Genomic DNA, 10,890 nt, shown 5'->3' on the forward strand with positions numbered 1-10,890 from the left:
GATGTGCCGAGAGGACCCCGGCAGGTAAAAGGTTAGTGCTCTGCATGCCGATGGCCCAGTAGTACTTGTCCAAGGTACCATTGGGCACCAATACCCATAGGAAAATTGCACACTTTTTGTTGCCGTCTAGCTGTTGTTTCGGCACTTCGGGTCAGGCATAATCCAACAGTGCTCACCTAGAGATAGACATAGTCACATCAGCACCTGTTTCATTATTTTGCCAGATTAGGGGAGGGTACCCTTCTATCCGTAGTGTTTCCCCCGTCTTGAGAGCATGTATTTTACCGCCGGCGCGTGGCGGTGCAAGACGATTTTTAACAGATGCTATGCAAAGTCCGACGACTACTATGTCCTTTTTCTATTTAGAATAACAAATGAACTCTCTTACAAGGATGCAAGGGAGCATCCCATCATCCTTTACAAGCTTAAGAGGCATTACTGAGATGGACCTTTCTCAAAACAACTTGTCTGGTGAAATCCCAAAGTTTCTTGAGACATTTAGCACCTTGCAGCTTCTCAATTTATCATTCAACAATCTCGAGGGAGTTGTACCTACAGGTGGTGCATTTAGCAATACAGGTAAGGTTTTTGTTCAAGGAAACAAGAAGCTATGCACAAGCCATACAATGCTGGAATTGCCACTTTGCATGTCAACACTATCCAAAAGAAAGAAGACTTCCTACAGCATATTAATAGCAGTTCCACTTGCTAGTGTTGTCGTGGTCTTAGCGGCATGTGTTGCAGCCATTCTTTTCAAAAGGAGAAGTCATCCAAAACAACATATTGATAAATCATGCAAGGAGTTGAAGACGTTCTCATATTCTGATCTTGCTAAAGCTACAAATGATTTCTCATCAGCCAACCTAGTTGGTGCCGGGAGATTTGGATTAGTCTATAAAGGTACCTTCGAGTTTGAGGCAAACCCAGCTGCAATTAAGGTGTTCAAACTTGACCAAATTGGAGCACCTGAGAACTTCTTTGCTGAATGTGAGGTGTTAAGAAACACCCGGCATCGAAATCTCATGAGGGTGATTAGTCTATGTTCAAGCTTGGACCGAATGGGAAATGAGTTCAAAGCCCTCATTCTAGAGTATATGGGCAATGGTAGCCTAGCAAGCTGGCTCCACTCAGAGGTGCACAAAAATAAAACGACAAGGCCATTGAATCTTGGTTCAAGAATAATGATAGCTACAGATATAGCCGCTGCTTTGGATTATCTCCATAATTGGTGCACACCTCCTTTGGTTCACTGTGATCTGAAGCCAAGCAATGTTCTTTTGGATGATGATATGGTGGCTCATGTTAGCGACTTTGGATTAGCGAAGTTTCTTTACAATCAATCTTCAGCAAGGCTTGATAGTTCAACAAACAGAATTGGCCCAAGAGGATCAGTTGGATACATTGCACCAGGTTAGCATTTATTCTGACCTTCTTAACATCCCTTAGACATTGCCATATTTCAGAAAGAAATAATGTTTAGCCATAATCTCAGATGCTTACCTTCTTTCGTAACAAAAAAGAGGCTGTTGTGTAATATCATTCGTTAAGACAATCTAGTAAATAAGAAATTCTAAACGTTTTTGCACTATGTTTTATTTGCAGAATATGGGATGGGTTGTGAAATCTCAACTGCAGGTGATGTCTATAGTTATGGAGTTATTCTGCTAGAAATGGTTACAGGGAAGCATCCGACTGATGACATATTTAAGGATGGGCTGAACCTTCACAAATTGGTTGAGTCTGCATTTCCACAAAATATTGGTGAGGTTTTGGGCAACGGCCTCATTCAATGTTATAAAGTTGACGAAGGAAATCATGACTCACATAATGTGAATCAAGCAATGGTTGGAATGCAAAGCTGTATCAAACAGATGGCTAAACTTGGCCTAAGATGTTCTGTGGACTCACCAAAAGATCGACCAGCAATACAAGATGTTTATTCTGAAATCATCAGAATCAAAGAAACATTTTCATCATTGCGCGGTTGAGAAAATCTTGAAATGGACCAACATTCTGTATTACTGCAGTTTGCAAGTTATTACGTGTAGTATGGTGCTCTGTTTTCTGTATTCCTCCCATATGTATTTTAACTTCATCTAAGAGACTGAGACCTAGCCTTCTCAGTTCCTTCGCTTTCCCGTTTTAGTTTTCTATTCACTATTTTGTCAACAGGTCATGTATGGGCCCTCTGAATAAAGTTATGTAAGAAGATTTCCTGAAAAAGGAAATTCAGGACTACAATCCAATGGTGATCTACCATTAATAATGGAGGCAGTCTCATAATCTATCATTTATACATGGTCACAAATGTAAAACTAGACAAGAGAAATCAGATTATACGTGGTCTCAAAATCTATCATTTATACATGGTCACAAATGGTCAAAATACAGAATGAAAACTATTGACTAATTGGAAAGAAGCATCTTCGTCTAGTAATGATACAATTAGAAGTGTACTAAAAAATCTGCAATGTCGAGAAATCAGATTATTCCTGAACTTTCACATGAGAATACAATATTCCCGATACTTTCCAGAAATATGGGAAATGATGGAAACTCATGGATCAGCAGATTCATCTGTCCAGCATTTTGCAGTAGGACGTTTTTGTTGGGCACTAGCTAGTTGACAGCAGCAATCCACCAGGAATACATATAAGCCATTTAGTTGGTCCAATAAAGATGGCTAAATGGCCGTGCCTGCCTACCGGGCCAGCTCGAGGCATGTTATTATAGGCACGGCCCAAACATGAGGTTAGATGGGTCGGGTCGGCACAGCATGGCTAGTCGGACCATGCTTAGATCGACGCCTTGGCACGGTAGGCTGGCACGGCACGGCCTGATTTAGACGGGCCAGCACGGGCACAGCCTGCCCAGCCCCGTCCCATCCAGCCATCATGATGCCCCGTCTCCAACCTCCTCGCTCTGGCCCCGTGCGGCCCCGCCCCGACCTCTTTGCCCCGCCGTCCTACCCCCGGCCTCCCCGCCTCGCCGCCCACCCCGCCATTGTGCCGCCCCGTCCCGCCGCCCCACCGTCGTGCCGCCGTGCCACCCTGCCACGCCGCCCAGCCACCACGCCACGCCCCACCCCGCCCTACCCCTGTGTCGCCCCGCCTCGTCGTGCTTGCCGGGCCGACCGTGCTACAACAGTGCCCAGACCAGCCCGGCCCGACACGATGGCTAACGGGCTATACTGTGGGCCGTGCCTCTGGCATGCGGGCCAGCACGGCACAGCCCATTAAGCTTACAGGGCTTGTCGGGCCGTGCCTAGATAGGCCCATGCCCGGTCGGCCCATAGGCCCATTTGGCCATCTCTGTAGTCTAATACCAGCTTGTTAGAACTTATAAATCATATTTGTAACAATGCGTGCCTGTTTAGAATGAAAAGTTTAGAGCACCTAAAAAATGTTCATACGCATCTGAAACAACGCATTTCAGAAGTGCATTTGCTTTAGGGAATTTGGGGAACATGTTCCAGTTAATTTTTTTGAACAGGTGGGTTCAGGATGAACAATAGCAGGCGAAAGGGGTAACACACCGTGTGCATATGCATCAATGGATTGAGATCTCCAACCATTAAGTTCGAACTCAAGCTTACGGGCATCTCAAATTTCTCCCAAAATTCGTAATCCTCGTGGTCTGCAACTCAGCATCGTACACCGGAATTGCATCACCAATCCACAAATTGCGACCACACACCCACGGAAGCAAGCAGCAAGGCTAGGATTCGAAGGTACCTGCAGCTGCCGTAGCAACGACGCGACCTGGCTACCCGGAGGCGGGAGTGCGGCGACGTTCCCCCAGCGAGCTGCGCGCCTCTTGCCGCGCGGTGCATGCCCGAGCACGAGGTTGTCCTGTGGCACTCGCAGTGTAACTCTTCGGCGCGTTGGTTGAGCAAGCCGCCGGCGGAGTATCTATAGGGCAGCCGCGCGCTCTCGACGCGCAGGCGCCACCGTGTCAGGAACTCCCGATGCAGAAGTCTGACAAATGGATTTTGGTGGATCTAATCTACACAGCGAGACCATCAGGACGATAAAGCGGCAGGCGCATGATGAACAGTAACTAAGAAACTACTGGAAGCTACGAATGAGTCTCGCCCGCTGTCTCCTTCTCCATTACCCGGTTACATATCCAGGTTAAACAAGGTTTACCGTCAAAATGACGATTACAGCAGGTCTTAAACGGAGAAAACGACGATAAAGCGTCGATTACAGTAATTAATACACCAAACTGGTACCGAGTAGTGCCAGATTTCTTCTAGCTTCCGTTTAAGTGAAGTCGCTCCTTCCTTTTCCTTCCTCCGCCGGCTTCACCCTGTTGCTGTTTGTTGCTGCTTACTGACGAACTGATCTTCTGCTACTGCGGTTCCTGACAAGTCCCCCCTCTTGACATCATCCTTGTCCTCAAGGATGGAACTCTGGGAATGAAGCTCTGACGAATGAGACATCCTCCCAACTTGCTTCTTCTGGTGTCAGTCCCTCCCAATGGATTAACCATTGAGCCACCACTTCTCCCCGTCTGGGTATGATCCTCCTGTCCAAGACTGACACTGGATGAGTTTTGATCTTCCCTTCTGTTGTCACCATGGGTAAACCTGGGAGATGTACTGCTTGCTTCCCTAGATGTTTCATGAGCTGGCTGACATGGAATACAGGGTGTATACCTGCATCTTCTGGTAACTGAAACTTGTAAGCAGCTGCTCCAAATTTTGCAATCACCTTGAATGGCCCATAGTATTTAGCCCTCAATTTCAGTTATCCTCTCAAACCAAATGCATTTTGACGATATGCTTGCATCTTTAAGTAGACCATATCCCCAATTTCCAAAGTTCTTTCAGTTCTCCTTCTGTCAGCAAAATGTTTCATCCTCTCTCGACCTGTCTTCAGATTGACCTTGATCTGTTGTAGCATTCTCTCTTTCTCCTCCAAAATTCTAGCCTTTTCTGATACATTACATGGAATGGAAAACTCACTGATTTGAGGTGGGTGATATCCATACAAAGCTTGAAATGGAGTAATCTTCAAGGCAGTATGATAACTAGTGTTATACCACCATTCTGCCATTGTCAACCATGTCGGCCATTCCTTTGGTTCTTGAAATGTCATGCTCCTCAAATATGCTTCAAGGCATTGATTAACTCTTTCCGTTTGACCATCACTTTGGGGGTGATAAGCTGTACTGAACCTCAAAGACACCTTCAATGCTTTGAATATCTCTTGGAAGAGCTTACTAGTAAAGACCTTATCTCTGTCAATCACTATAGCTATTGGCATGTCATGCAACTTAAATATATTATCCGTAAAGATTTGAACAACCTGCTGGACAGTGTAGGGATGAGACATGGCTAAGAAGTGTGCATACTTGGTAAATCTATCTACCACCACAAGTATGACATCTTTTCCCCTTGACTTCGGCAATCCCTTGATGAAATCCATTGTGATATGTGTCCAAGCCATTTCTGGTACCTACAATGGATTCAGCAACCCTGGAATATGTAGATTCTCAGATTTTTGTCACCTGGCAGATTGGGCATTCAGCTACCAATTCTTTCACTGATGTTTTTAACTTTGGCCAGTACAAGAGCTTCTTTATCCTCTGGTATGTAGCTCTTCTTCCTGAATGCCCTCCAAAAGCAGATGAGTGGAATGTTTTGAGTAGTAACTGCCTAGTGTTATTGCTGGTTCCCACATAGATTTTTCCTTTATACCTGATCAGGTTGTCCACCATTGAACAATGATGTAGTGGATTTTCAGGTTGTTGGAGCTGTACCAGAAGTTGTCGACTAGTTTCATCCCCCAAGTAACTGGCTTTAATTTCTTCTACCCATTCAGGTAAATACAGTTACAATAGCATGGCACCCTTGAAGACTATCCTCATTCCCCTCTTTCCTAGATAAGGGCATCAGCTGCAATATTTTCTTTCCCTTTCTTATATTCCACTTGATAGTTGAACTCCATTAGCTTGAGCAATAATTTGTGCTGAATCCCTTCAGTTAACCTTTGAGTGGTTATGTACTTCAAACTCTTTTGGTCTGTCCTGATAATGACAATATTGCCCAACAAATAATGTCTCCATTTTTTGAGGCATTCTAGTATGGCCATAGCTTCCTTCTCATAAATGGATTTTGCTGCAGCTTGGGAGCTCAAGGTTTTGCTAAAATATGCAATTGGCTGACCAGCCTGCATCAACACTCCCCTTAAACCAGATCCACTGGCATCAGTCTCCAGAATAAAGGGTTTAGTAAAGTCTGGGAGTGCAAGGACTGGGCATGTGGTCATTATCTTCGCGGAACCTCATTGTGTTCAACAACGGCCAAACCTCCCTGGACGCTCTAGTGAAGTCCATCAAGGAAGACATCATGCTTTGGTGCAACGCAGGCGCACGACACCTGGGTGTCCTAAGAGACAGTCAGCGCTCCTTGCAATGAGCTTCTTGTCTTCGGCGGAACATTTGTCTGTTTAGTTGTTATTTTCTTGTAATTGCTTCGTACTTGGGTTTCCGATTTCCTCTCAGAGTGTGTGGTTAGCGGCTAAGATTTAGCTGCTGTTGTACATACCCTATTTACTTTCTACCTTAATTCAAAAATGCGCAGCTCTCCTGCGTATTCGAGAAAAAAATTATCTTCTTTAGCTGCTCAAATACTTCAGTGTGCTGCTCCTTCCATGCAAAAGAGTCTTTCTTCAAAAGATCGAAGAGAGGTCTACATATATTTCCATATCCCTTAACAAATCTTCGATAATATCCTGTGAGACCCAAAAACCCTCTTAGCTTGGTGATATTGTCAGGTTTAGGTGTAACACCCCGGGGACCAAAACAAGCCCGGAGGGTCACTTAGGCCAACCAAAAAAAATCTGCCGAAAGCTAAGGGAAAAATTTTAGCAGCACCTCCCCTAAAAGTGGAGGTATAACAGGCAACAACACCAGACAGAACAGATATAGAATATCACACTAGCAAAATAAAGATCCTGGCAACGAGGTACAAGCCTCGACCAAACAACTGAACCACCATCAAACTCATTATATACATTACAGAGCAAAAGACAATATCTAACAGGGCATCAAGAGAGAAGGTAAACGTGCAGGCGACGTGTAGCTACCCATCCCGCAAGCGATTGACACCTCAAAAGGGACCTGGAAAGAAAGCACGGGTGAGATTCGAAAATCTCAGCAAGTGAAAGGTACTTTGCAAAAGCTATTAGCCACAGATGAATGTGCTAACAATTCTAAATAGAAACTAGTAATGAAACAGACCGCCAACACTAGGAGAAACAATTATGACTAAGCAAGTCCAACGATAACGTTAATCATTTAACATTCGGTTGGTATAAGCCTTCAGAGCTGCATATATATCTATATACAAGCTAATTAAAGGAAATAAGATTTGATGCAAATAACCCATTGAATTTCATAAGAAGACATAACCATGCACATGACATGCTCTCCTCACCCTTACCCCTCCTCGGGTAACGTAAGGGTGTGCACCGTACCCCTTCTCGGGTAACATACGGTACTGTACCGGTACAGTCGCGGCCAGAAGACGGCGACAAACTTCCAATGCATGAGATGAATATGTATGACGTGCTTCAAGCATACTATCATAACTCCCGGAATATGCTTGAGACTTCGAAATAAAACATTGCATTAAACAATAATGAACAACTGCATAATGGCATATCGTGCTTACTGCACTTCATAAATCCATCATCGAGTAAACTTCTGGAAACATAAACAACATAGTAACCATCTCATAATCAGTTATTCAGATTAGATGAATGCATTGTAATTAAGGAATGTGGGCAATCCAATAAGAGGTTAAAGCGTAGCCATTCACTACAATCACTTGCCTTTACCAACGATGAAGCCGGGCACTAGTCGTGACGTGAGGTCGCACCACCTGAACAAACACACCATTAATACAAAGATGCCACAACGACGAAAAAGAAGAGGACGCACGCTAATACGCCAAAAGCACCTAAACCAATTACCGAAAAGGAATAACGTCAACGCCATCGGTACGCCTATATTTCGGAAAACTATACAGAAAACTGTATCATATGAAATGATATACTATTTCCAATTCAGAGTTGAACCAAAGCTCTCACTAATTAGACTTTGCTCCGATGAACGAAAAGAATACTTCGACTCGGATATCGTATCTTCGAATCAATAACAATTATCGAAACGAAACAGACTATTGATCACATGAAATAATACGACAGGAATTGATTGATTTGATTTAATCCAACCACAAACGTCCAGAAATTACCGAGAAATCACCTGCGAAGGATTGACGACGAATCCGACGAAAAACCGAAAATTTCCAATTTTTTTTCCTTTTTTTTTTCTTCTTCTCTTTTTTCTTCTTCTTTCTTTTCTCCTTTTTCCCTTCTCTTTCCTGGCTTCTCTCCCGCGCTGCTCTGCTTGCTTTCTCTCTCTCAGCTGCTAGCACAGAGGCACGGCGGCCGGCTTGCTTGCCTGCACGGCAGCACGACGGCGCATGGCCACGGCAGCGGCAGCGGCGGCCCGGCGCACGGCTCCGAGAGCGGCAGCAGCGCGATGCGCAGGCGCAGAGCACGACGACAGCAGGGGCCGGAGCGACGGCGCACGGCAGCGGCGCGCGCACGCAGCAGCGGTGGCGGCGCGCAGGCCGGCGACGGCAGGCTGGGCTAGCCCGGCGGACAGCGAGCAGCACACACAACGCACAACGGAGAGAGAGAGAGAGAGAAAAAAAAACGCGAGCACAAGAAGTGTCTGGATGGATCGAGCGATCCATCCGATACTTATCTTCCCGTTTTTTTTATATTTATTTTCTTTTTTAAACAACGAACAGTCTAAATTGATTGAGCTCGCTACGGGTCTCACAGTGCCCGGAACGAACATATGAATAGCAAAATGGGTTCGTCTCGACAAGATGAACGCAACCACGGTCTCCGATCGTCCATACGAGCAACGGATCAAAAAGTCAAATTTTGTCAACTCTCTCTTCTTCTTTTTTCTCAAAATAAATTGGTATTACATTAGGCCAGTTGAGTATATCATGAATTTTTGAGGGATCTGTAGCAACTCCTTCTCCACTTATGATATGACCCAAGTACTCAACCTTGTTGGTAGCAAAAGTGCACTTGCTCTTTTTTGCAGACAGCCTATGCCTTCTGAGTATCTCCAGAACACATCTTAAGTGATTCTGATGGTCTGTTAGATTGCTGCTGTATATTAGTATGTCATCAAAGAAAACCAATACAAACTTCCTTAGAATTTCAGCAAAGATAGAGTTCATAAGGCTTTGAAATGTGGCAGGTGAATTTGTCAGCCCAAAGGGCATGACAGTATATTCATAATGTCCAATGTGTGTTCTAAATGCTGCCTTTTCAATATCTTCTTCGTTCATGCATATCAGACTCGCACGGGATGCCCGGCGGAGCGTAGAGCCTGCCGCCGCAGAATGCCAGATCATCGTACCACCGACACCGGTAGACTCTGGAGACATTGATTATCAGCGATTGCAAAAATATTCTATCACCACCAAGGTTACCTCCGTCCCTCAAGATTACCTAATTCTTGATAAATTTGTGTATGCTTAATATTATAAACTGCAGCTGGAACTCTTTGCCGGAGAACATGGAGCACCTAACATCGCTTAAGGTATTGAAAATCTGGCAGTGCGAAAATATCATGTCACTACCAACATTACCTCCATCCCTCAAGAAATTAGAACTTCTCGGGTGCAACCGTTCTCTCATGGAGACCTGTCAGACGGATCCAAATTTGCAGAAGATTCTGCATATCATAGAGTAAAGAGTTTACTGAGTTGCCTTTGCAACTAGTTATAGCATCCTCCGTGCAAGTTTGTAACTTCTGTTCAATTATCTTCCCATTTTCTCTTTGTAAAATGGATGTAGGCTATTTGACCAAGAGATTTACAACCGCTATTGCTCACACTCACTCATCAGCCTATTCTAATTTGGGGCTTTGACAAGGGTTTGGAAGATGCATGGAGGCACACGACTATACAGGCTTACCTCCCTCAGCGCGACTACACGCTTGATCCAGCTTCTCTGGAATCGCTTCCACATGCTTGGTTGTGTTCTTTGTGTGTACCGGTGACATGAAGACCATGTTTGTATTCCATCTGTGACTATGTGCATGGGGCACGGCTTTAAATTTTTGTATTTGAAATGGATTCTGTTTTCTGAACAGACAATTTGTTGCGCATTTGTAATTTGTGGCCTGCGGCAGTGGTGGAGCAGCAGGCCTGCATATTCTGTTCCTGCAATGTGTGTGTAGGAGCCGGTTAAGTAACCATGTTTCAAACACATAATGTATTGTCATTTGTCAAAGCTGCTGCATATTCAGAGTTTCAAAGCGACCCATTACTGTCTGGATGTTGCATACCCAATTCTTGCCTGTAAGATTTTCACAACTAGGCCTTCTCAGATTTTACTTCTATAATTTTTCTTCTTCCTTCTATTATTCAGTATGTCACTCCATTTTGTGATAAAAACAATAAATGAGGTGTGCCATCCAAAATCATATTTGTTCCAGTATCATGCCCTGATGGTCCTGCCCCGTTGCCGGGACTGAATCACTGACACAGCTGATGTTTTTCAGTATGCTGCATCTAGTACGGGAAACGGAACCTGACAGTACTGTCACTAGATCTGAGGCTCAGATTTACTGCCGGGATTTTTATTCTGAACGTACTGTGGTCCTTAATTACTTGAACAAACAGCAAATTGGCAAAGATTTCAAAGTTGTTGCTTCCTTCCAAAAAAATACAGTTGCTTTCAGGGAAAAGGACATGGTATTTTTGGGACAGTTTTGAATGGCAGCAGCAGCAACTACGAGCAGCCCCATTTGTTGGAGTCTTTTTTGAAAAGGAGCAGAGTAATCAGG

At 44.4% G+C, this 10,890-nt stretch overlaps 2 protein-coding genes across 3 annotated transcripts; both read left to right on the forward strand.

The window, feature by feature from the left end:
• The first annotated feature begins 392 nt into the window (after nucleotides 1–392).
• On the forward strand, nucleotides 393–2,266 carry LOC133901011 (receptor kinase-like protein Xa21). The gene is made up of 2 exons (XM_062342303.1): nucleotides 393–1,410; nucleotides 1,603–2,266. Exons 1-2 carry the CDS (start codon nucleotides 393–395, stop codon nucleotides 1,986–1,988), a joined length of 1,404 nt encoding a protein of 467 aa, XP_062198287.1. The 3' UTR covers nucleotides 1,989–2,266.
• A 1,613-nt stretch (nucleotides 2,267–3,879) lies between these two features.
• LOC133901056 (uncharacterized) lies at nucleotides 3,880–9,994 on the forward strand. Of its 2 annotated transcripts, XM_062342354.1 has the most exons (5): nucleotides 3,880–5,595; nucleotides 5,751–5,828; nucleotides 9,395–9,524; nucleotides 9,594–9,639; nucleotides 9,897–9,934. In XM_062342354.1, exons 1-4 carry the CDS (start codon nucleotides 5,468–5,470, stop codon nucleotides 9,636–9,638), a joined length of 381 nt encoding a protein of 126 aa, XP_062198338.1. In that variant the 5' UTR covers nucleotides 3,880–5,467; the 3' UTR covers nucleotide 9,639; nucleotides 9,897–9,934. The 2 variants fall into 2 exon arrangements, 1 of the variants encoding a protein (XP_062198338.1); XR_009906633.1 differs by having other exon boundaries at nucleotides 4,049–5,828; nucleotides 9,594–9,788; nucleotides 9,897–9,994.
• Nucleotides 9,995–10,890: the final 896 nt, after the last annotated feature.

The sequence above is a fragment of the Phragmites australis genome, chromosome 19, assembly GCF_958298935.1.
Source record: "Phragmites australis chromosome 19, lpPhrAust1.1, whole genome shotgun sequence".
Lineage (NCBI taxonomy): Eukaryota > Viridiplantae > Streptophyta > Magnoliopsida > Poales > Poaceae > Phragmites > Phragmites australis.

Coding starts and splice junctions, on each gene's coding strand:
- LOC133901011 (XM_062342303.1), top strand. CDS start 393: ATGCAAGGGAGCATCCCATCATCCTTTACAAGCTTAAGAGGCATTACT. Junction 1,411..1,602: donor AGTTGGATACATTGCACCAG/GTTAGCATTTAT, acceptor TTTTATTTGCAG/AATATGGGATGGGTTGTGAA.
- LOC133901056 (XM_062342354.1), top strand. CDS start 5,468: ATGGATTCAGCAACCCTGGAATATGTAGATTCTCAGATTTTTGTCACC. Junction 5,829..9,394: donor AATTTCTTCTACCCATTCAG/GTAAATACAGTT, acceptor CATGCATATCAG/ACTCGCACGGGATGCCCGGC. Junction 9,525..9,593: donor AATATTCTATCACCACCAAG/GTTACCTCCGTC, acceptor TATAAACTGCAG/CTGGAACTCTTTGCCGGAGA.